At 50.8% G+C, this 25,773-nt stretch overlaps 1 protein-coding gene across 1 annotated transcript in view; it reads right to left on the reverse strand.

The window, feature by feature from the left end:
- The window catches only part of SLCO2A1 (solute carrier organic anion transporter family member 2A1), a 79,558-nt gene that overhangs the window by 45,005 nt on the left and 8,780 nt on the right, over positions 1 to 25,773 (reverse strand). The window contains exon 2 of the mRNA XM_066244567.1: positions 564 to 701. Coding sequence (XP_066100664.1) covers positions 564 to 701 — 138 coding nt within the window. The remainder of the gene's footprint in view (positions 1 to 563; positions 702 to 25,773) is intronic.

A 25,773-nucleotide genomic window follows, 5' to 3' on the forward strand; every position in this document is an offset into this window, starting at 1 on the left:
GCTGTGCAGCATCGAGGGTGGAGGAGGAGTGAAGGGCAAGGGGAGATACCCGCTGGGGCCGGCAAGGCTCGGGGAGACTGGAAGGTGGTGGTTGGAGCGGCTGTTAGGGAGACAGCCTGCCTTTTTTTTTTAGCTCATCTTAGAAGCTATCTTGGGGGAGCCCCAGTCTCTAAATTACTACATTGACTTGATTTTCACTAAGTCAAGAGAAGATCTAAGTACATTCCAGAGGAACACCTGGGCTCCTGGACAGGTAGGCCGCTGCCTCCACCCCAGAGCAGCAGGCCTCATGGAAAGAGAAGCCAGATGCCGGGCCTGGGAGCCCCACCTCCTTGCCTGGGGCCACCAGAGGCTCTCCGCTCAGCGCCTGGGGCCCCGCAGCCTCAGGAAAGGTCGGCAGCCTCAGGAAAGGTCGCTGTGTTCACCAGGCCCTCGCCCCTGGCTCCCTCCTTTCCCCACGTGTCCATCCCAGCTCTCCATGCTGCTGCGCCTCCTGGAGCCCCCTCCCCAGCCCTGATCAGGGCGCACAAGTGGAGTCTGATGGACCAGAACCTCCCGCTTACCTCATTCAAGCTGGAAATGAGACCCGAGGAAGAACTGGAGAGGCCGAAGCGCTTCTCGATGGTGGTGAGGCTGCTCTTGAAGTAGGCGCTGTACAGGAGCTGGCAGAGCTGCAGGAGGCCATGGCAGAGCACGAACACCTGGGGGGACAGCTTGGTCATGAGGCCCGGACAGTGAGCCCTGCCTGCCTACCGGGGCATTCCATTCTGTTTCTCCTATTTCCTCACCTGTTACTCAAGAACACTGATTTTATCAGGTGGTCCCGAAGGTAAAATGCCATCATGGTTACCCAGGTGTCCCCTGGAAATCAGTGCATATCAGCCATCCATTTCCACCATTCCTGCCATTCCTAACACTGTTGCATAAATGGCCCAGTAAACCACGGGGTTGGAGAAGCCCCCAGCCTTGCCCGGAAAAGCCCTAACTAATCAGCCTCATCCCTGGCCGTGCTTTAGCACCACAGTGCCCTGTGGGCGGCTGCTCTGTCCTCCCCCTGTCCTGTGAGGGCTGAGAGTGGCTCTCCAGCCAATGCAGGTCACTCCCAGGGCACCCAGTGCCCCACACCACATTGCTCCACTCATCCTGGTCTGTGCTCCATCCCCCCTGCCTCCAGCAACAGCTTTGCACCAAGGCCCACTTCTAGTGGTCCAACAACTCACCACGATAGGTTCCCAAACACCTAGCTTTAATGACTGTCCCCAAGCCTGTTATCGTCTCTTATCTGTGATAGTGCTGGCTCCTTCCCTGGGTGGGTGATAAAGGCCTGGGAAGGCCCAGGACATTGTCTCTGCATCCCATTCTGCCACATACCCTGTCATGGGGGCAGGAGTAAATGTGAATTCTGTGGTTGATGGGGACAGACACACAGCAGGGGAGTGGGGGTGGACCGGAGTTTGTGGCATCTGGAATCAGCTCCAGGCTGACTCTGAGCACCCCAGGGTCCTTGGCTGTTGGGGGGGCATGGCAGGTTCAGAGCCAGGAGCTGAACATCCGCAAGTCCCCTGGAAAGTGCCCCGGCTGGAGATGGCATTTTTCTTCCGGGGAAGGGTGGGGTGCCGTCACATTTCATAGTCTGCCAAAGTTCCTCTCTTAATGGAACGGCTGGCATCTCAAGAGAGCAACTGGGGCTCCACCTTCATTTCTGCTTCCTTGAAAAGCTAACCCTGCTCCCCCCCCCCCCCCCTTGCAGGGGCCCTGCTCCAGGCTGCGGGATCAGAGCTGACATTCCCTCTCCTACCTGCCAGGGCAGAGCCTTGGTGAGGCAGCCTGGGCTCCCGACAGACAGTGAGGGGGCGAGTGACGGTTTGTCCAGGTCAGCTGGTTTTCCACAGACACAGTGCATCTGCATGCTCAAGGCCGACTCCCTGGTCCAGGCCAAATCCACGGGAAAGGCAACTGAATCTTAGATGCCTTGCCATCTCCTCTTCTGACCATCCCTTAAAGGCTAACGCCCCCAAAATTCTGTCTGATGGATGTGTCCACATGGACATTCTCAGACCCCTTAGACCAGGGGTCTCAAACTTGCGGCCCGTCGAATAATTTTGTGCGGCCCGCAGACTAATCCACGAAGTTCAAAATATTTTGGATAAAATTAAGTAAGCCTAGGGGCCTACTTGTATTTGCCAAACCGCTGTGATCTTGCTCTGCGGCCCACATGCTGAGTTGAGTTTGAGACCCCTGCCTTAGACTAATCACTTCCGGGAAGGAAGGAAGGAAGGAAGGAAGGAAGGAAGGAAGGAAGGAAGGAAGGAAGGAAGGAAGGAAGGAAGGAAGGAAGGAAGGAAGGAAGGAAGGAAGGAAGGAAGGAAGGAAGGAAGGAAGGAAGGAAGGAAGGAAGGAAGGAAGGAAGGAAGGAAGGAAGGAAGGAAGGAAGGAAGGAAGGAAGGAAGGAAGGAAGGAAGGAAGGAAGGAAGGAGAGACAAGATGGCGCTGGAGTAGGCGAACGTACCAGCATCTACCTCCCAGAACCAATGTGGATTACAAACTAATTTTATGAACTATCAACTGGAAAAACCAACTTTGGACTAAACTAAAAGGACTCTTCAACCCAGGAACGCTGAAGAAGCCACCCAGAGACTGGTAGGAAAAGCGGAAACGCGGAGAGGGCTGCCCAGCTTCTCGGAGCGAACGGCAGCAGGGAGAGACTCGCGTGGCGGGAAGTGAGTTTAGCAGAGGGGGAAGGGTCCTGAGCCCCAGGAACAAAGCCCCAGCCTGCAGCCCCAGAGCCCAGAAGAAGCATAAGGACAGTATTTAGCTGGAAACAAGTCAGGATACTGTTTGTGAGAGAGTCTGATTTCTCAGACCCAGGATCCTTCTTAAAGGGACCACGCAGAACATCTCTCTCACAAACACTCACCCGGGGCTCCTGGAGACGGAGGGAGAGGGGAGAGAACCACAGTAACAGGAAGAGAGTGCAATCTAGGAGGCATAGGGAGAAACATTTTTGGGAGATAGCCACTCTAACCCCTGGGACGAGTCACTCCCCAAAGCTGAAGTGAATATAGACTAATCACTTCCCAAATAGGGCTCATCATCCTCCCCACCTCAAACCTCTTCTGTTTTTCCTTCACTCCTTATCACCTTCACTCAGTTCTCCAAGCCAGAAGCCAGGAATTCTTCTAGATGCCCCTATTACTCACCCCTGGCATTTGGTGCCATTGCTAAGCCCTGTGATTTCTCCTTGGTGTCTCTTCATCTTGACCTGCCCCTCATCGCCATGGCATGTCCTGCCTCAGGTCCCCTCCTCTCCTCCCTGCTTTGTTGCCACAGCCGAGTGCTCACGGGTCTCCTGTCTGCCCCATCAAATCTTCCCTCCCTCACCCCAGAAAGAGCTTCCTCAAACACAAACATGAGCAGGTGACAACCAATTAATACCTATCACTGGCTCCCTACTTCCTACAAGATAAAAACTAATGCCCTTGGCATGGTACCCAAGGCGCTATAGCTCCTAGACTTCACCTGACTCTGGCTCTATACTCTCTTACGCTGACTGCATTTGACAAAGATGGCTATACCATTATCTCCTGTCCTATGTACACCTCTTATGATGTGACAATGGCATTCTTTCATCAAAATATAGGTTCTTTGTTCCCTTTGCTTGAACATGGCCAGTCTAGCTGTTTGACTTAAATGAAGAAAATGAAGCAGAAACAATGAGGTGTGACCTCTGAGGCTATGTCCTGAAGTCAATAGAAAATCCACCTGGCTCTTTCTCTCTTGGGACCCTTAGGACACAGACATCACATTGTAAGGAAGCCCAGTCTTTCCTAATCATGGAGAGGCCACAGGCTGGTGTTTCAACTGACAACTTCAGCTAGTTCCAGCCTGAGGCTGGCGTCATGTTACTGAGCTAGCCTTTGAAGGATTTTAGCTTCAGCCTTTAATTTAATACCAAGTGGAGTAGGCAAGAGCTATGCCCACCAAGCCCTAGAGAGATGGAAGATTAGTGAGCAAACTAACTGCTCTCATTGTTTTAGGCACTAAGTTTGGGGACGCTTTGTCACACAGCACTAGATAGCTGCAACACCTGCTGGCACACCTTGCCCTTCAAATTTCTTCAAGGTCATACTACTGAAGTTCTCCATAGCATACATTCATTGTCTGTGTATTTACACTCTGAACAGAATAATCTCTTCTATTTGTCTGGATAACTCTTCCTTGCCCTTCAGGGGACCCCCTGCCCAGCATGGGGCTCAGTTATGTGTCTAATTTAAGGGTGCTTCTTTTTTTTTTTTTTTTAATTTTTCTGAAGCTGGAAATGGGGAGAGACAGTCAGACAGACTCCCGCATGCGCCCAACCGGGATCCACCCGGCACGCCCACCAGGGGCGACGCTCTGCCCACCAGGGGGCGATGCTCTGCCCCTCCGGGGCATTGCTCTGCCACGACCAGAGCCACTCTAGCGCCTGGGGCAGAGGCCAAGGAGCCATCCCCAGCGCCGGGGCCATCTTTGCTCCAATGGAGCCTTGGCTGTGGGAGGGGAAGAGAGAGACAGAGAGGAAGGAGGGGGGTGGGGGTGGAGAAGCAAATGGGGGCTTCTCCTATGTGCCCTGACGGGGAATCGAACCCAGGTCCCCCGCACGCCAGGCCGACACTCTACCGCTGAGCCAACCGGCCAGGGCAAGGGTGCTTCTAAGAGTCCCAGCACCCTGTTGCTGACTTCTGCACAGAGGCATCTTGATGGCTTGGCACATGACTGGCATTAAAGGCAGCATTCAGCGAGGAAAGAGGGCTATCATAACAGTCTGGGGGAGATACCATGTGGGTTGGACCAAAGGCTAAAGGCTGGAGAAGTGGGGATTTGGGGAGGGAGCTGATCAGGGGCTTCTGCAGAGGTTGAGTTGACAAGGCTGTCCCTGATTCAAGGTGGAAGACAAGGGTCAGTGTTGGAAGGGTGCCAGATCGTGTATGGAGACAGCGGACCTAGGAAGAGAAGTATATATGGAGAGGGAGGACAGTTTGGGAACACCCGAGTTTCTGAGCATAGAGCTCAAAAAAGACCAATCTCCTTCTAACCAAATTAGTGGTGAATTAACAGGAGTGACTAATCCCTACCAAATTCCACAGCAGTCTCATGAGAGGAAGGTGAGGACAGTGGAAGGAAAATAATCTGCCTCAGATCTTTTCCTGAAAGATATGCCTTTGCTCTTTCCAGTAAATACAGAAATTCCCCAATTTCTCCCCCCGAGTACTAGGTGCCAGCTGGCGCCTTTCCACCCCCCCACCCCTACCCCCGAGACACACAGAGCCAACCTCGCGGCCAGCTTGTGGCCACTGCAGCCCGGCCAGGTCTGAGTGCCCTTCAGGTGCGCCGGCAGAGTGCTGGCTTCTACCTGGGCCCTCAGGTCCCAGTGGTTCTGCAGCTGGAAGGAAATGAGAGACGTCTACAAGGGAGGGAAGGGCAGGGAGAAAATGCCAGGGAAAGAGGAAGAAGTAAATGGATAGTTGCCACAGAGCTTTCTGGACAGAGCCACTCAGGGTCATCCCAACCATCCGACCCATCTTCTGCTTACTGTGCTTCTGTGCACTGGACCCTGGGACCAGGACCCAGGCTGCTGGGACTTGCTCCAATCCATGACCAGTATGAGATGTTGTGACAAACACTTGACACAACACAGAACTAGAAATCACCCCTGGAGAACATGGAGTTTAAGACTACAGGTAGATGGACTGGTGGGAGAAGGAAAAGGTTTGCTGGTTGGATGGCAACCACCCTACGCCATCATTTGGACAATGTAGTGTTATGGGTTTTGATATTTTGAGTTTTGGTCGCAAACAAACCTCAGTTCAAATCCTGACTTTCAGCTATCTGACCTCTCTGACAATGCTTCCCCATAGTGAATGGGAGCTGTAATCATACCTGTTCACACTGCTGGTGTGGGGCTTGCACAAGATAATGTGTCTCAAGCAGCTGGCACTTTGCCTGCTCCACACACTGGGGAGATGTTTATTAAGCTGAGGTTTCTGCCACTGCCTCCTCTTGGCCAAGTAACTGAACCTCTCTGGTGCTTTCAAGCCTCCTGCGGCACGAGAACCTTAGGACAGAAGTTCCCACAGTGTGTGCACAGAACACCACTGGCTTGAGATGCTCCAAGTTGAAAGGATTCTCAGGAGAAATAAGTTTGGAAAGCTTTGCATATTATAATTTTCCCTCATGTATATTTAGAACTTGTATTAGCATATTAATAATGGGCCCTGGCTGGTTGGCTCAGTGGTAGAGCGTCGGCCTGGTGTGCAAGGGGTCCCAGGTTCAATTCCCGGCCAGGGCGCACAGGAAAAGCGCCCATCTGCTTCTCCACCCCTCCCCCTCTCCTTCCTCTCTGTCTCTCTCTTCCCCTCCTGCAGCCAAGGCTCCACTGGAGCAAAGATGGCCCGGGTGCTGGGGATGGCTCCTTGGCCTCTGCCCCAGGTGCTAGAGTGGCTCTGGTTGCAACAGAGTGATGCCCCAGAGGGGCAGAGCATTGCCCCCTGGTGGGCAGAGATTCGCCCCCTGGTGGGCGTGCCGGGTGGATCCTGGTCGGTTGCATGCGGGAGTCTGTCTGACTGTCTCTCCCCGTTTCCAGCTTCGGAAAAATACAAAAAAAAAATAAATAAATAAAGACAGAAAACTGTCAGTAAAGACTTGCTTAACATTTACCCAAATTTGTACATATATTTTTTTATTATTATTGATTTTAGGGAGAGAGGAAGAGGGAGAGAGAGAGACAGACAGACAGGAACATTGAGCTGTTCCTGTATAGGCCCTGACTGGGGATCGAACCGGCAACCACGGTGCTTTGGGACGATGCTCTAATCAACTGAGCCATCAGGCCAGGACATGTTAAAATAGTGTGTGTGTGTGTGTGTGTGTGTGTGTGTGTGTGTGTGTGTGTGTGTATATATTGACCCCTATCCACTGTGCCGCCACTGGTCAGGTTGTTACATATATATTGGGTCCCAGGTTCAAACCCAGAGGTCGCTGGCTTGAGTACAGACAGGCTCATCCAGCTTGAGTACAGGCTCGTCAGCTTGAGCGCAGGGTTGCCAGCTTGAGTGTAGGATCATCAACATGATTCCATGATTGCCAGCTTGAGCTCAAAGGTCACTGGCTTGAAGCCCAAGGTTGCTGGCTTGAGCAAGGGGTCACTGCCTTGGCTTGAGTCCCTTGGTCACATCACATATAAGAAGCAATCAATGAAAAACTAAGGTGATGCACCCATGAGTTGATGCTTCTCCTCTTTCTTTCCACCCTCTCTCTCTTCCTTCCTGTCTCTCTGCCCCTTTCTGTCTCACACATACTCACACACATACACACACTCTATCTGTCTGTCTGTCTATCTATCTATCTTACTTTAGGGAAAGATACCATGCCCCTTTTAGAAAGCAGTTTACAGTAGAATCTGAGTCTTGTGATGTCTTCAACGAAAGGAAAAGAAAATGGAAGGTATATTACATGAACTGTATTATCTTTTTAAAAATAACACACCAGGGCTCTGGCCGGTTGGCTCAGCGGTAGAGCGTTGGCCTAGCGTGCGGAGGACCCGGGTTCGATTCCCGGCCAGGGCACACAGGAGAAGCGCCCATTTGCTTCTCCACCCCTCCGCCGCGCTTTCCTCTCTGTCTCTCTCTTCCCCTCCCGCAGCCAAGGCTCCATTGGAGCAAAGATGGCCTGGGCGCTGGGGATGGCTCTGTGGCCTCTGCCCCAGGTGCTAGAGTGGTTCTGGTCGCAACATGGCGACGCCCAGGATGGGCAGAGCATCGCCCCTGGTGGGCAGAGCATCGCCCCCTGGTGGGCGTGCCGGGTGGATCCCGGTCGGGCGCATGCGGGAGTCTGTCTGACTGTCTCTCCCTGTTTCCAGCTTCAGAAAAATGCAAAAAAAAAAACAAAAAAAAAAACACACCATCATTTCCTGTCTCTTCATTGGACTTGTTTTTTAAAAGCATTATTGTTTACTACAGTGACATCATGCACTGATTTCTCACTATCTGACATCTCCCCCACCAGAATGCAGACTTCAAGAGGGAAAATAATGTGTTTTTTAGGATGCCACATCCTCATTTGCCTGGTCCATGACTGGGCTCAGTCACGGTCAAGTGAACGAATGTGTCTTTAAATATTCTAATTGATGGACCCTTGCTCCAGAATATGCAGCCATCAGAGTAGCTGTTTGTTACAGCGATCTATCCTCAATCATTTATGAATTCCCCCTTCAGCATTGCCTTCAGTTAGTCTACAAGCCCCCAAATTTACAAGGCACAAAATAGCTTTGGTCAGCCTAGCTGCTCCACTTATTTGCTTGGCTCAACTCTAACTTATTTTTGGATATTTCTAAATCCAAACTAAAAAGTTCAAGATTTGTATTTATGTATGAAGAGACTTTCTGGGGTGGTAGAAATATTTTATATTTTGATTGTGGTGGTATTTACACAAATGTATACATTGTCAAAGCTCATCAATCATTCAAAATCTGTGCACCTTATTATATGGAAACTAAAGTCTACCTAAGGAAAAATTAACTTTAATAGGATCTGCAACCATGAATGTATTCCAAATAATGTTCTGAGGCTTTGAAGATCCAACAAAATAAATATTATGAGCATTGGCAATGGTATTGGAATAAATTTATTTATTTTGAAAGGGTCAAAACCCATGTCAACACCTAAGCTTGTGTGTGTGTGTGCTAATGTAAACATCTAGGTGTGTGTGCATGTGTGTGTGTTAGAACTACATGTCTTTAGGCACATGTTGTAGAGGGGAGTTGGAAGAGAAAGCTACCGCCTGTGAACAGCCTCTTGCATGGCATGGCGAGCAGGAAGCTCTAAGACTCCAAAAGCCCGGGCTCACAGCTCGTCTTTCTCCAGACCTAAGGAACATGAAGAGGAAGCTTGGAGAGGAAGGAAGCAGGGATGTTGGAGTGGTCATAAAAATCTTCTATAAGTTTTTTTTGTCCCCCCCCCCATTTTTTAGCTCTATCCCTCTGCCTCCCTCACTGAACCCGCCCCTCTTAACAGCTGTCAGCTCACTTTCTATCTACGAGTCTGTCTCTATTGTGCTTAAGAGTCGCTTTGTTCATTAGATTCCTCATATGAAGGAAATCATATGGCACTTGTCTGTCTCTGACAGGCTTGTGCTTGGGAACCTGAAACTGTAGGATTATGTTAACTAGTGTCACCCCACCTGTACCAACAAGCTAAGAAAGGCTGAAAAGAAGCTGGAATGTCAATGGATGTTCCAAGTGGGGCCCCAGGGCCCCATCCAAGCTTCAGAGATGTAAGTGAGACCATGAAGGGGAAATCGTAGGACAAGGAGGAAAACCCTCGCAGCTAAGCGGGAATGAAAAGGGTCCAAGTGCAGCCTAGACCTGGTTTCCTTTGCTCTGCACATTTATGGTCCACTTTTCCAAACTAAACATTGGGACAAAAACCTGATCTAATTCTGGTGATAGGGACACTGGGCAGACAGAAGTTCTGAAATGTGATCCGCACAGGGTTATTACCTGTTTGACCACTGATTCTGCTGTCAGTCAACTCGGATTTTGACCACATACATCCTGAAGAAAGCAAAACTCTAGAAAACACACCTGATGCCTTATGTCTGCTAGAATGTGATGTCTGAGATAAATGAAGATATCGAGAGAGCCCAAGAGTGAGGAGAAAACTATTCACAAGCAGAAGATGGGGCTGGACTGTGACACAGGCTGTGAATTCTTCTTTGAGCCAATTGCTTCTAAATCCATAAATGACATCTGTCAGCAATCTAAATGGAACTATTCTTCGGAAAGAAGAAAGGAAGGAAGGGAAGGATAGATGTAGGGAGGGAGGGAAGGATGGATGTAGGGAAGGAGGGAGAGAGAAGAAAGAGAAAAGAAAAGCACAGTGAAACCTCACTGCCACCCTCCGCAGCAATGCCAGGGGAGTTCAGTGTGTGGTGCATGCTGAGGGCCCCTGAGTGAGGTTTGCTGAGTGAGGGAGGAGACTCCGAGGTGCCTCTTGCTTTAGTTTCTCCAATCTCCGGAGTCAGCATGGTCCCCGAGTCCATTCTGTTCCTTCTCTCTCGAGGCTGGGGCCAAGTGCCCCCCCAGACAGGCAGGGACATCTCCAAGGCTCGCGGATCTCTGGGGAAACCCCGGAGCAGCACAGTCACACCGACAACTCAAGCCGAGCAGCACCTGGCGCTCTGAAACTCCTCTCCCAGCCGGCCGGTGTCATCACTCCTGCATAGTCATAAATCCAGCTACGTTTCTTTTCAGTTTCATTTTCCCCCATCAATGTACGACATACATATGCATTAAAAACCAAGGAACCTAGAAGGGCTTAGGAGGATGAGTCTCAGCCCTCTACTCGGCTCAAGCCCACCAAAGGCACTACAGTTCAGGGACAACCAGCTTTGTTTTTAGTTCTGTTGATTACATGCACATATCTCAAAACACTGTGCTTGCTGTGCGCTGTCTTGACGTGTCAGTGTAGACTGAAGCCATTGTGGAAGAGGTTCTTGCCTCTCTCACCCTTCTGCCTACTCCTCCCATCTTCTAATCTTTCTATCAGTAACTGTATCATGATTGAATCACTTCACTTGGTGGCAAATCAGCTGGGAGCCGGGAGGCGCAGGGCTTCTCTCCTGGATGCACACATCCTCACTAGCTGACTTTCCATCGACTCATAACCTCTCTCCCGTCTTTTCTTCTGCTGTTGGTTCTCGCCATTATTTTTACTCAATACTTTTTTATTGTAATGAAGGTGGTTGGAGATGAGGGAAGACACACACATGCAAAGTCTGTCACCTTGAATTAAAAACCCAATCTATTTCCTGATGCTACGTCTAGCAAACACATGAATAATTCTGTCCCCACTTTTTCAATGGGGGAAAAAAGTAGCACACATTTGTCAGCGGACTGAGTAGTCAAACCAAAGTCCTTCTGCACAGCCTCCTTCCCATCCCACTACATGCATACATCCTGACAACTCATTGATTTGACTGGGATCTTCGAAAGTGCTTGGTGTGTCTCAAGAGCGGGCACCTGGCCAGAGTGGAGCTGGCTCGGGGCATCTGCCCAGCTCCGCTTACATTTCTACTTTCAGTACCTCTCCCCTCAGAGCCCATCGCAGTCCTGGGTGGCAGTTCACCAAATGGGTAAGACCTGGGAGGTGAGGTTTGGGGCTCAAAGGCTCTAATGCAATGGAGACAAAAAAGGGAACTCAGAAAGGTGACTTCTTGGCCCTGACCAGGTGGCTGAGTGGATAAATTATCACCCCGCTGCACCAGAGGTCACAAGTTTGACCCCTGTCAGGGCACATTTGAGAAGGAAGCAATGAGCACATAACTAAGAGCAAAGACTACAGGAAACAACGAATTGATGCTTCTCTCTCTCCCTTCCTCTCCCTCTTTTTTTCTCAAATCAATGGAAAAATTAAAAAGAAAGAAGGAAATAAAGAAAGGGTGATTTCCCACTGACCTCAGAGGTCAGGCACCTGAAAGGGGAGGAGAGCACCTGGAGAGGCTCCTTCGAGCCCCACCTGAAGAGCCCGCAGAGCCGGAGGGAAGAGGGGCCCTTTCCCTGCCGGGCCGGCCCCATCAACAGAAGGGACAGAGCAAAGGCTCCTGTGTGTCCTTGAGGGAAGGCCTCCTTCAGCCCTCCCGCAGCTCACCCTCCCGCACCTTCAGCAGGGTGTGACTTTGGATTGAAATCATAGCCAGGAGGCCCCAAAGGAGAATGTCTCTTTTAAGAAGTAATTCAGGAAATTAAATACATTCCCATGCAGGAAGAATGCCTGAACAAGATAAAGTCCAGAGATTCAAAATAGCCAGCCTAGGGTCAAAGTTGGTGGTATTCACAGCACCGAGAATAAAAGGCATCTTTAGTATTATTAGCATTATTATAAACGAGAAAAAGTCTCCAGTAAGACAGGATCCTGGGGGAAGGGGGTGCTTGAAAATATAAAAATTAGAACAATCTAAATAGAAAAAACAACATCGATTTCCATCACAGCTTCGTTTTTCCTTAAGAGGGAAGCGCAGAGTTGGAATTGGGTGGGGAGGCCAGTTGAGCCAGACCCCTGACAGTTCTCACTGCCCAGTATAACTTTCCTCTCCAGTCTCTACTATCTACAGAGTGACCGTGCCATCTGTCCAGGTTCTTCTAATGTGACCAAGAAAGGCCACTCGCTGAGGCCTGTGGCAGCTGCTTCATGGAGGGCTGGAGCCCTATAGGAAACTACCACAGGCACCAAAGGGGCCCCTGCTGGCCCTGGCCAAGTAGTTCAGTTAGTGGGATTGTCGCCCCAGTGTGCCATAGTTGCAGGTTTGATCCCCTGTCAGGGCACATACAAATATCAACCACTGATGCATAAATAAGCGGAACAACAAGTTACTGTTTCTTTCCCTCTCTCTCCGGTCGTCTCTCTCTGAAAACAACAACAACAACAATACAATGCAGCACCCTGCTGAAGCGGGCTCTCTCCTACCTCTGACACCGCCCAGCGGGTCCTGGCCAAAGCGTGTCTTTGGAGCCAGGTCCCAAATTAACTAGACTGGACCAGAATCTTTCAGCCATATCCACTCAGCACAGATAAACTATCAACCTGAAGCCTCTATGTAACATGGCATTAAAATGGACACTAGAAGTCCCAATCTCCACCATTTCACAGTTCCTATTGTTATTTAGTGCATATGTACGTTGTATTGTTATGAGTTACTGGAGGCTTCTGCTAAGGCAGAGTCCTGGAGGCCCCTGGAAGTATATATAAACATGAGAACCACCTGTAAAGAAGCACGAGGGATTTTCACTACAGCGTCCTTGTTTGAAGGGACACGGGACACAGAAAAGTAGAGGAGCTTTCCAGCTCTTAGTACCAGTAATCCTCAAACACTTTTGGCCAGGTTTGTTTTTTGTTGTTTTTCTCCTAGTGGTGCCCATCTGAAGCTCAGCCTTAGAGATGGAGAAGGCAGATGTGGACCTGACCTGGTGGCACCTGTGTGGGTGGAAGAGTGCAGGGTGACAGATTGCCCGAGGGGACCAGGACCTGTGATCTGTACCGTAGAAATCACAGATTAAAAAAAAAAATCCGGCCCTGGCCGGTTGGCTCAGCGGTAGAGCGTCGGCCTGGCGTGCGGGGGACCCAGGTTCAATTCCCGGTCAGAGTACACAGGAGAAGCGCCCATCTGCTTCTCCATCCCTCCCCCTCTCCTTCCTCTCTGTCTCTCTCTTCCTCTCCCGCAGCCAAGGCTCCATTGGAGCAAAGATGGCCTGGGCGCTGGGGATGGCTCCTTGGCCTCTGCACCAGGCGCTAGAGTGGCTCTGGTCGCGGCAGAGCGACGCCCCGGAGGGGCAGAGCATCGCCCCCTGGTGGGCAGAGCGTCGCCCCTGGTGGGCATGCCGGGTGGATCCCGGTCGGGCGCATGCGGGAGTCTGTCTGACTGTCTCTCCCTGTTTCCAGCTTCAGAAAAATACAAAAAAAAAAAAAAAAAATCCTGGAAGAGATGAAAGATGAGCACATGAGATTAGACAAATTTATCTGATTAAGCTGGAAAGAAGCATGGAGCGCAAGGCTTCCCAGAAAAATAAAGACCCCAGAACAGACTTATCATTGACATTTTTGTAGGTAATTTGTCCATATTCTTTCTCAGAAATTCCCAAAGTCATTTCTTTTTTTTGGAATCAGAAAAGCTTTCCTTCCTGGAGGACAAGTGCCACGTGTCTTTTTTGGAAGTTGTCGCAAGAGTAATTTGTGAGGTTTAATAGGCACCATTAGGGAAGCTGCTTTGATCCGTTTATGGCAGGAAAAGAACATTCAGACTGTATTAATATTGAAACTTCCCCTAGTTTATATTCTTCCAATTCTATGCAGTAACAAGATAGGATGTTAATATTTTCCCTCAACTCCCTGAAGGGTTTGAAGATTATGCCCTTTCTTTCCTGCCCTCAAGGAAGGGGAAGCTAGTTTTTTAGAGAGACAGAAAATTCTATCAGAAGAGCCCAGGACATCAGGCCCCACCTGGCCACCATCCCAAGCTCCTACCTCTTCCCTAATTCCACTCCTTCCTCCTCCTTCCAATCTATTCTTTTTTTTTTTTTTTTTAAGTCAGTGAGAGGAAAGGAGGCAGAGACAGACTCCTGCGTGCACCGAGAGTCATCTTTTAAGAAACTTTAAGGGTAACGTTCACATAAAAACTGACAAGTCATACAGGTGCAGCTTGATAAAATTTCACGAAATGGGGGCACCTGAGGGACCAGTACTCAGATCAAGAAACAGGACATTCCCAGCTTCCCGGAAGTCCCCTAGTGCCCTTCTCACTCGCAGAGTAGCAAGTCTCCTGAATTCTAGCCACACAGGTTAGTCTGCCTGTTTGCTACTTTAGAGAAATACAATCGTAGAGCATGGTAAGTGTGATCTCCTGAAAATGGAGACCGGAGCCTGTCATGACCCTGCAAAATAGCCTCCAGTGAATTCCTGCCACCTCGGATGAAAGTCAAGCGGAACCCCCCAGCCTCCAGGCCCCTCCTGCGCTGGCCCCATCCACGCTGGCTCTCACTGAGCTCCCTACCACAATGGCTTCCTTTTTTTTTTTTTTTTTTTTGTATTTTTTTTCTGAAGCTGGAAACGGGGAGAGACAGTCAGACAGACTCCCGCATGCGCCCGACCAGGATCCACCCGGCATGCCCACCAGGGGGCGATGCTCGGCCCCTCTGGGGCATCGCTCTGCCACGACCAGAGCCACTCTAGCACCTGGGGCAGAGGCCAAGGAGCCATCCCCAGCGCCCGGGCCATCTTTGCTCCAATGGAGCCTCGGCTGCAGGAGGGGAAGAGAGAGACAGAGAGGAAGGAGGGGGGGGCGTGGAGAAGCAAATGGGCGCTTCTCCTATGTGCCCTGGCCGGGAATCGAACCCGGGTCCCCCGCACGCCAGGCCGATGCTCTACCGCTGAGCCAACCGGCCAGGGCCAATGGCTTCCTCTTAGGAACTCCGCTACCTACATCCATCTGTGGTCAGAAGCAGCTGGAGTCTGTAGCTGAGTGGAACCTTCCTGGCCGTGTGAGATGGTGTGTGGCCTCAGAGCCACCTGAGGCCCTTCACTCCCGCCCCCTCCATTGGTTAGCTTCCACTCACCTCTCTCTTGGGGCAGAGAAAGTCCCCCCTCTGTGACACATCTTCTATTGTTCCTTCAGGGCATCGAGCCCAGACTGCACTACAGCCCACCGAGTGAGGCAATCTGGACACCCAGCGTACACCTGTCTGGTCAGCGAGTGGGTGGGGGAGGGAAATGACCACAGAAATATGGCTCCTGCTTTATGAGGAAGAGGCAGTCCACTGGGAAAATATTTGATGATGAAAAAAATCAGTGGGAAAGAATAAATGTCAGTGAATGACACCACCCGTTACCGGGGCACCCAGAAGTAAGCAGATATAAAAGGATCAAAAGGGACTGTAAAGTCCTGGTAGAAATAGGTCATTGTTCCCCTTCTGTGTCCATTCATTGCCCACCCCACCCCCAAGTTCTGTGGGCTACAAATTACTTAGTGAACCTGTGCAAAGTCTTTTCACTTTCATCAGCAGGCCCAGGGCCGGCTCCGTATCAGAGCTCCAAAATACCTCCATTTGGAGAAACGAAACCCTGGACGCATTTTGGTTCATGGCCTTGCCTAGTTCTTTAGCAGAGGAGGGACTGGAGGCTCACGCTGAGCAGCGGAGGGAGGGTGTGTGGGGATTCGCCTGGGGCCGCAGGTGAGGAGACTGAGGAGGGAACTAGTGGGTGTCGGGCAGGGCAGGGCAGGGCCGGGCAGGGCGCGGAAGCAGTCCTCACGGGGGAAAGCCCTGGCCCAGCAGCCTGGACGACCCATCCAAGGTCAGCTTGGCCTCAGCAGCGGTAGACCATCCCGCAGTCCCCCTTACAGGCTGCTAATAAACCACAGCACACTCAGCCTGATCAAAACCACACTGCTGCAGAGAACAAGGCTGCAAGAACCTACGAGAGAGTCAAAAGCAGCAGATGATGCTTCAGGAGGGTGAGCAGGCTGCTCAACATGAGGCCGAGGCCCTGTATTCACACCTGTCAAACCCAACCCTGCCAGGAGGCGGGGCCTGCTCACTGCCAGCACCTTCCTGTCCCACGGCCAGCACCTTCCGGTCCCACCGCTCTGATGTCAGGGCTCCTCCTGAGGCTGCTGCATTCTGGAATTGCACACCCATCAACAGACAGCCACACAGCCCGCAGACCCTTCCCGGACCCTGAGCGCACACAGAAGGCAGGGACTCCCCTCTAACACGCCTTTTCCTGCATGGGAACATCCTCACCCCCTGCCCTAGTCACCTTCACATTCCCCTCCCTGCCAAAGGATCCAGGTTCCTAACAATAGACTATTCGCATGGGTGCCTGCTCCCTTCCAAGGCCTTGTCCCTCCGAAAGCAGTGGCAGTCCCCTGAAGACTCAGTCCCATGTAGAGCAAACCCTTGGCAGCCAGGATAAGATGTTTGGAGGTGGGGAACCCAGCTTGCAATGGGGCAGCTTGCCCTACATAGGGGCACATTTCTGTGGTCATTCCCTCTCAGTTTTCCTGACGGTAGGTGCAAGGATGTCACAAGGAAATGGCTCTTTTTCCTACGTTCAAATCTCTCTCTCATCAGATACCTTAAGAGAATAAAATGTTCTCTTTAGCCTCTACCCATGAGCACAATTCCAGATTCCAAGACTTGCTTGACCTTCTGCAGATTGTAGGAGGGGCATGTATCCTGATTGTCTCTGTTGCCCCACTGACCAATGACAGTCCAAATCCCCAGGATGATAGACCCAAAGATTGCACTACCTTCAAATGACTCTGGAAAGGGAAGCCAAGATATCTGTCCCCACCAGGTCCTGTGGACCTCTGCTTCACCTCCCACAGACCCTCTCCCCTCCAACCTTGCAGGTGGTCCCCCAGAACTCTATTAGGGTCCTCTTGACTGACCTCACGTCTCTTTCCATCCTGCTCCATGTGGTCTAGAATGCAGAGCAAAAGGCTGAGAATGTTCTCTGCCACCTACACTGTCCCCACCCTTCTTGTTGGACATCATGGGTTCAAATGTGTTTCTCTAAAAAAAGAAGTTGAAGCCCTAACCCCTGGAACCTGTGAATGTGACCTTGTTTGGAAACAGTCTCTGCAGATGTAATCAAGCTAAGGCGAGGTCACACCGGAACAGGGTGGGCTCGTCCAGGGCTGGTGTCTTTATAAGAAGAGGAAGTGTGGATGCAGAGAAACACAGGACAATGGCGGCAGAGAATGGAGTGAGGTGTCGCCAAGCCGAGAAACACCAAGGATTTCTGGCCATCACTAGAAGCACAGGGGACTTGCTCTGTGATCTGTGGAGTCCCCATCCCCTCAGTTCAGTGACATAATCCTGTCCCTCTGGTGCAGATGTCCTCAGCTGATCCTACCAGATACCTGTCTCACCTTTCCGGGGTCACCACATTTCTCCCTCCAGCTCCAGGGAGAGCCCAGGTGCCTGGGGAAGCAGGTTGTTTTGTTTTTCATTGTTCAAGTCTCCAAAGGCCCCCAGCTATTTCCTTCATTCCTCTATTACTCATTTATTGTTCACTGTGGACAAACACCACGACAGCCAAGGCCTTCTGTGCTGGTCACTTTTTTCCTATCCCCATGCCAATGTGTCTTGCCTTTGGGCTCCACTCCCCTTCAGTGTCTCCCCGACTGCTCATGTTCCACGAGAATTCTCCCCAAACACAGACCTCTCCTCTGTGTGAGCCAGATAGTTCCAGGAAGACCATATGAAATGGAGGGGGTCTTCCTTCTCTCCATAAGCTGAAACTGTTTCCCCTCCCAATTTTTTTTTTTTAGCAAGAGAGTGAGAGAGAGACAGGGACAGACAGACAGGAAGGGAAAAAGGTGAGAAGCGTTAACTCATAGTTGGGGCACCTTAGTTGTTCATTGATTGCTTTCTCATATGTGCCTTGATGGGGGGGGGGCCTACAGCAGAGCAAGTGACCGCTTGCTCAAGTCAGCGACCTTGGGCTCAAGCCAGCAACCTTGGGCTCAAGTCAGCGACCATGGGGTCATGTCTATGATCCCATGCTCAAGCCAGTGACCCCACACTCAAGCTGGTGAGCCCTCACTCAAGCCGGCGACCTTGGGGTTTTGAACCTGGGTCCTCAGCATCCCAGGCCAATTATCTATCCACTGTACCACAACCTGGTCAAGCTCCCCTCCTTACTTTTAAAGCTATTGGGCAGAATTCTCTGCCTTCTTGGCTTATGGTAAATTCTCACCAGTATCAAAGGGTCTGTCTGCAGGTATTTCTCCACAGGCCAGAGCCTGTCTACTCACAATTTTTCTAGACTTTATAAAGGACAAGGCTCTAGACTGATTTGCTTTTCTAGACTTTTCCAGGTTCAGTCTAAACCTGTGCCCGCCAGCATCCATACCTGTGAGAGGCCTACTTACTCTGCAAGGCGGCAGCAGCCCAGTCACACTGAACTTGGCTCTGTTCCTCGAACGCATCCCTCTTCATCCTGGCTCTGACTTCCTGCGCACGCTGCCTCCCGCCTAGCACACTCTCTGGCCCCCTCCCTTGGCTCCCCGCCGGCCTAACTCTGACCCCTCTTGTCAAGCTCTGTTTGAACATCACTTCTCCAAGAGAGCGTCCGGGTCCCTTAACCAGGCCACTCCCTTGCCGACACACTCCCACAGGAACCTGTGGGCCTTTCTCTCTAATATCACCACACTGGGATTCAAGGGCTGTCGTGGTTATAAGAGGACCCACTCTCAAAGCCCTCACTTAGTTCAAAACGTACACAACTCAAGACTTCTCCTTCCCCGGATGCCGTTTCTCCCTGTGATGGCTGAAATGACAGCCTTGTCAAAGGTCAGGGTTTATAATTCCCTTGGCAGGCCAACTTTGACAGAACTTACTAGGGGCCGTGTGTGTGTGTGTGTGTGTGTGTGTGTGTGTGTGTGTGTGGTGGGAAGGGTGAATTATTGTTAATTTTGTCCAAAGGAAACATTTGAAATAATGTGATAAGCAAATATTTATTAAATATCATTTATGGGCCAAGCACATCCTAGGGGAGGCCAAGGGCCAAACAGGGCTAGACCCGTCTGGGAGCAGTGTGACGACAGAGGGGGTATGTGCACACAATAGTAGCAACTACTCTCAAGGCAACATGGCAGACGCCAGAGGCGCAGGCCCAGTGATATGCAGGAGGCACTAGGAAAATGGAAGGGTGAGGAAGAGGGCCCTGGAGAAAGTGAGGCCGGAGCTAGGTCTTTGAGGACGAGGAGTCTGCCAGGGAGTATAGAGGGAAGAAGGGGTCATCCCAGGCCCGGGAGACAAGGTGAAGAGTGGAAAAACACAAGCATGATCAGGGCTCAAAAACTGGTCTGGGTCACCCGAGTGAGTTCTGACTAAGTGAGAGGAGGAAGCGGCATCGGGAAAGAGACATGGTGCTCAGGAGGAGTCACGGAACATTCTATCTACTCATCACTGAAGATCTCTGAGCAGTGATAATGCACATCAAACATTTTCTTAAAAAGCTTCATCTGTAACAGGGTGAGAGACAGAGGAGAGAAAAGACAGATTAGAGGCAGGGAGGTTCACGGAAGTTCTTGGAACAAGGTAGGAGGAGCCCCCGGCCAGGGGTGGCAGTGAACCAGAGAACATCGGCTGGAGAGGAAGGAGCCCTGGAGAAGGCGATGATGTGATGGCCAAGGCGTGGTGGGGACGGTGAGCAAGCATCTGAAGCCCGAGGGAGGGGAAGGCAAGGATCTTAACACTCAGTGGGGGGCAAGGGTAAGCTGGTGGGAGGCGAAGTTAGACCACGGTCTGGGGAAGACCCCAGGGAGTACCCAGGGAGCCACCTCTGGGTTTCAGACTAACCAGCAGGTGCCTCTAGGAAAAGAGACCTTGTTTCTGACAGCTACTCAACCCCTTGGCGAGAAGAAAGGATGGCACGGAATCCAAGGACCAATCCTCCGATTAAAATAGTGACTCAGAAGCTGTGTTTGCGGCCTGGAAATAAATCCCCTTTGGGTTTCATGCAACGTTGACTCCCACAGGAGTCAAGACCTTGAGCAGGACCGCATCTCTGGGACATCTTGTCACTTGACCTCTGTTCCCTTTTGCTCCTGCTCCCTGAGGCCAGAGCCCCCTGCTATCTTAGACTTCGTGCAAGTCACTCCGTTGGACGTGTGCCTGAAACGTGCCCCAGGAATACTCAAACGGAATCTCACTTGCTAAATCTGCAGAAGAATCAGGAGGACAAGCTGTACTTTGACAAGGCTCTCTGAGTCCCATGCTGACTTGAAAGATGAAGGCTGTTTGATTTCTATCAACATACATGATTTGGTCCATGTGGAGCCTTCTGTCCAGTCCTCAGATGGCTGTGAACTTGCCTGTGGACCCCACCCTGCCCTCACCCCAGGGTGGGCATCCGTGAAGGTTGCATTAGGATGCAGGTGGTCAGGCCATAATGCTTGATCTTCTCTGGTCATCCCCCACCAGCCTCTATTCCAGCTCTACTCTCTCCATCATTTCAGCTTCTATCTGGACTTTTCCAGACAAAGAGCTGTGCCTTCTGTAGCCTCATGACTTTGATTTTCCTATGTGTCTCCTAAGGTGGTCCCTCTCCTCTCCTCTCTGCCTGCCTTCCTCTCCCCTCCTCTCCTCAGATGGGCAAGGAGGCGGTGAGGGGCTGCATTTGCAGGGCCTGGACGGGGAAAGGTAAAGAAGCCTAGCGGGCTCCAGTCTTCAGGCAGAGAAGAGGGAGAGGGCTTCAGCAGGGAATACACACAGAAAATGCCCAAAGCCATTCTTGGAAACAGTTCCTCAAGTCCCAGACAGGCGTGACAGAGGAAAGGGAACTGAGGGGTCAAGGCAGGAGGTCAAGCAAGGCATGCTAGCCTCTTTCCCATCAGAAAGCCGTGTTTAGATAAAAGCAACTGGGACATCCTTCCCTGGTACCCACACCCTCTGGCACTCCCTACAGCGGGGGACCCCAGGGAGCAACAAGGGGAGTGGGCCACAGTGATTTCCACCAGTGCTGGGAGGGGTCACTCAGGGTGTCCAGGTCTTCTCTGCACCACGGAACGTCCAGTCTAGACCAAGGAGACGAGGGCAAGAGTGGGAACAGGGGGCGGGGAGAGCAAGACATTCTCCGATGCCTGTTTACCCACAGTATCGAACCCTAAGCTGTAAATAACAGTAGTAAGAACACCCCTGACCTCAACCTCTGAGCACATTTGCCATCACCAAACTACCTGAGGAAAAAAGCGACTGACACAGAACTCAGCCTAGCCCAGCAAGCCTGTGTGCCCAGAGAACCCCCAGGGATTCCCAGAATTCTGACATGTGGCCCTCCAAGCTCCTCCTGGCCCAGAAGCTTCTGCCCTCTGTATCTTCTCCATCCTCCTTCCTCCTGGCCCAGAGCCCAGTCTCAGCACCTGAGGTTCACAGCCCTGGGCTTGGCCCCAAGCCATACAAAGCAGGAGGCTCTGGAAGACCTTCACTGGCCAATCTAGGAGGCTCCCCAAAGTTCCTTCATCAATTACAGCTCCACATGGGTGACTCCCATTCCCTGGGAACCATTTCCGTTTAATATGATTACTTTCCAACTTTAATGAATGTCTTGGGGACAAGGATATCAGCCGCCTCAATGGCCTCTGTTATGTGAATCTGTACCCCAATATATGCCTTGCATCAGAGAAGAGGTTCTCAAACTTCAGGGTGCATCAGAATTACCTAGAGGGTTTGCTGAAACAGCATGCTGGGCCCTACCTCCAGTTTGGGGTTGTGATGGTGCCCGAGAATCTGCATTTCTAACCAGCTCTCTTAGGAGGCTGTGCTGCTGGCACAGGGAGCACACATTGGGAACCACACCTTAGAAGGGTCTCCCAAACTCTAGCCTGATCCTTCCCTCCAGACATCTCTTTCCTGGAGACAAGGCCCAACCTTTACCCCAAAGGAATGGGGTAAAACTGAGACAATCAACGCTCTCCCTCCACCATTCTGGGCACAGGGTCTCCTTCCCCAGTGAGGGGCTGGCTGCACTGTTGAGGTCGCCTGAGAGCCCCCCACTACTAGCCCAGGCTGAGCACTTCCATCCGCCTCCCCCCTCCTTTGAACCCTCCATGCTGCCTCACGGAGAGCTCATGAAGGCAAGGGCGAGGGAATGTGGTTTCATCTTTCGCTGCCTGGTTGGTTTTGGCTGGGGTTTCTACCTGCAGGGTTCAGGACTCCTGAATGAAATCATCAAGTATTAGCTAAACAAATACTTATCGCCTACCCGCTGCAGCCCTAAGAGTGGCAGACATGAGCTCACTAATCTCTCCAGCACCATTGTCAATGCATGTCTGCAGCCCAGGGGCCGGTGACCTCAGGCAGCAGGTCACAGAACGAACACTGGAGAGCACCCCACGCCCGGGCACCTGGACACTGGTGCTGCGCCCGGCGTCTGAGCTGTGTCAAGGAGGGAAGGAGACCCTGCTCGTGGGATTTTCAAGCTCTGGAAAGGATTGGGTGGAATGCCCCGTTCCAGGCCTCCTCTAAACACAGCTTCCTCCCATCGGTGACTTCAGTGAAGCCCCTCTCATCCCTGCACCCCTTCTTTGGGGGTCACCTATTACCCAGTGGTGCTCACCTTTCTTGGAGCTCTCCAACCGCTGCTGCCCCACTGTGTCCCACACTTGTCCTGAATGTCACTGCCCTTTGACCCTGGGACAGTGCTTTTGATGTATAAGTAAAGGATTTCAAATGGGGAAATTCTCTTACCTGTTATTTAACCATACATTGCATCTTATTTGCAATTTAACCATTTATTGAGTTTTTATTTTCTATATCAACATGTTCTCATTTCTAGCATTCCCAGGTGTTTCTTCAAATCTGCCTATTCCTTTTTCACAGTATTTGTTCTTTCCTGGTGTTTTCTATTTCTTCGTGTACCTCTTTGAACATTTTAATGTATTTTTATAGTCTCTTTCAGAATGTCCCATTATCTCAAAATAACGCGGTGCTAATCTTCCTCACTGAGGTATCTGCTGCCTGCTGCTTACGGACCATTACCTTGTGTCACTTTGTTATAAGCTCCCCTTCCTCGGGCACTGTCGTCCCATGGGGATTCCCAATAGTCTGGATTGTGGAAGTATCCCTTCAGAGTGGTTTTACTCTTGTGTTTACCAGATGGCAAAGGGTTATCACCAACCTGGAAGCAATGTTTTATGCTCACTTATTTTCTTAGAGATTCCCATACCATGCACACATAGTACAAATTCCGTTTCCAATGCCATATGGCAGGCGTCCCCAAACTACGGCCCACGGGCCGCATGCAGCCCCCTGAGGCCACTTATCTGGCCCCCCACCGCACTTCTGGAAGGGCCACCTCTTTCATTGGTGGTCAGTGAGAGGAGCACTGTATGTGGCGGCCCTCACACGGTCTGAGGGACAGTAAACTGGCTCTCTGTGTAAAAAGTTTGGGGACCCCTGCGGGGTTTGGATTTCTCAAAGGAATTCTTTCTTTCTACTAGAGATAATGTAGAAAGGCTCCCTTTGGAAGCCTCTTTGCTGTCCCTAAGGTGGTGGCAGAATTTTATTAGTTCTCTTCTCACCAAGGGGCCCAGATTTATGCATGAGTCTGAGCATCAACTCCCCATGTCATCTCTGGTACCTGTGTGACTACTAACACCCAATCTCCATTGTGAGTTTCTTTAGGGCTTCCTTATTGGTCCATTCACACCACACACATTTCCCCCTTCAACCCCTGCTGCAGGGTTGGCTGGTACACTCCTTGTCTTGGTGTTAAACTCATTCTTCATTTCTTGCATCCAAATATTTCACTTCCTTTCTCTCAAGCTCAGTCTGTATTTAAATATTTGTCGGTGTTCTAGTTTATGCAGCATCCCTAGGTATTTGTGCTAAGAGGGTCCTATATTATGTGAACCTGTCACATTGATGGAAATCATAATTCACTATAGTTTTCTATGATCTAGCTTATCCCAACTAACCAGACCCTTTGGAAGATAGAGACCTAGTCTGATTCATGATGTGCTTTCCATGCAGAGGCTGTATATCAAAAGCATGAAGGTGACTTGCTCAAATTCAGAGGCGATGGCCCCGTATGTATTAAGCAGAATCCAATTCAGTCTCTACCCTCTTCTCCCTCATAAAACCCAGTTCTTTCCCCTCTTATTTGACACCTTTGTAATTTCGTATTTATTTGTGCATCTGCCCACCATTTATATCTCTCAGGAGGGCAGAACCCAGTCTGTTTTGTTCATTATTGTACCTCCAATGGTTGATGGTAGGTGATCAATAATTACACATTACACAAATAAATGAATGAATGTGTCTCATACAGACATTCTGACACCATTCCTGGCTTCAGAGTTCTGACACCTCCGCTGTTGACAACACTGGTAGAGTACTGCCTTGCAAAAAGAGGGGGGTCAATCAAGGCTCACCGAATGACTGAGCGGAAGCCCACTCAGGGATGTCCCCACATCCTCCCAGGTGCAAAACTCCAGGCTCAGGACCAGACCCCAGGTAGCACTTAGCAGATCTTGTCCCAGCCCCTGTCCTCACTGCCTCCCCATCAGGCCCACTCTTCTTACAAGGCACAAAGCCAATCAAATCACTCACTTTCCTGAGATGTTTGGCCAGCCCTTTGGTCTGGATTCCCAAGCTCTGAGCCAGGCCCTGGGAGTGGACACTAGAAAAGCAGAGAGGGCTTCCTGGACACAAACACTTCTCACTCTTCCCAGAAAAGAAAATGTTCCTAGTGTTACCTCTCTTTAAGAGTTAGAGTATTGTTATCTGACTTTCCCTCCATCACTAGGGAACCATAAGACTCAAATGTGACTATATATATAAATGCAATGGGAACTATGATCCGCACTGCAGAAATGGTCCTTCCAGACAACCCCATCCCCTGGCTGCCGTCCTGGCCACACCCCTGGCCCATCCTCAGGGACCTGGAGACCAGCCACCTCCCATGGGACAATGTGCACCTCATAAGCACCAGAGATAAAATTCAGTCAGATAGCATTTCCACAAGGACCTAATCTTGTCAACTTATTATTTCACTAATTTGGCACATAATGTGCGTCCCCCATGCATTTGCACTCATAACTACATATCCATATGCCTCCATATATATTTTACCATACACGTGTCCTAATAAAATGAATCCATCTTTGTGATGATAGCTCAGAAAATCCTAACTGTGGCTGAACTTGTACTGGTATGGAGGTTGGGAATTCTGAAGATAAGTAAATTTAGGGCAATCAAAACAGGCTTGATTAATGCCTGTTTCCACCCCTTGTTAATTTACACATGAATCTGTTACATTTCCATGTTGCTCCAGCAGGCACAGGCTTTCCCGGGACCCTGACTATGAAGGAGGCTTGCCCAGCGAGGCCGGGAGGACCGCCCCCTGACAGCAAGGGCCATTTGCTAGTGAGCTAGGCGATGACAAGGCCCCACAGGCTTGTTTCACAAGTCAGTGACAAGGGCCAGGGCTGAAGGTGGCCCAATAGACAAGCCCGGGCCAGAGAGCTAGGTTGGTTAGAGTGTTGTCCCAATGCACAACGGTTGAGCACAAACAGGAACAGATCAATGTTTCTCTCTCTCCCCCCCCCTTCTCTCACTAAGATCAACAAATAAATTTTTTTAAAGAAACTAGTTCTATATGGATTTGGCCCCGCCAGTCTGGGGTGGGTGGGTGCAGCGCTGGGGTCCAGAGGTACATTCTCTCTAGCTTTAGG

Source organism: Saccopteryx bilineata, chromosome 10 (assembly GCF_036850765.1).
Source record: "Saccopteryx bilineata isolate mSacBil1 chromosome 10, mSacBil1_pri_phased_curated, whole genome shotgun sequence".
NCBI classification, from domain to species: domain Eukaryota; kingdom Metazoa; phylum Chordata; class Mammalia; order Chiroptera; family Emballonuridae; genus Saccopteryx; species Saccopteryx bilineata.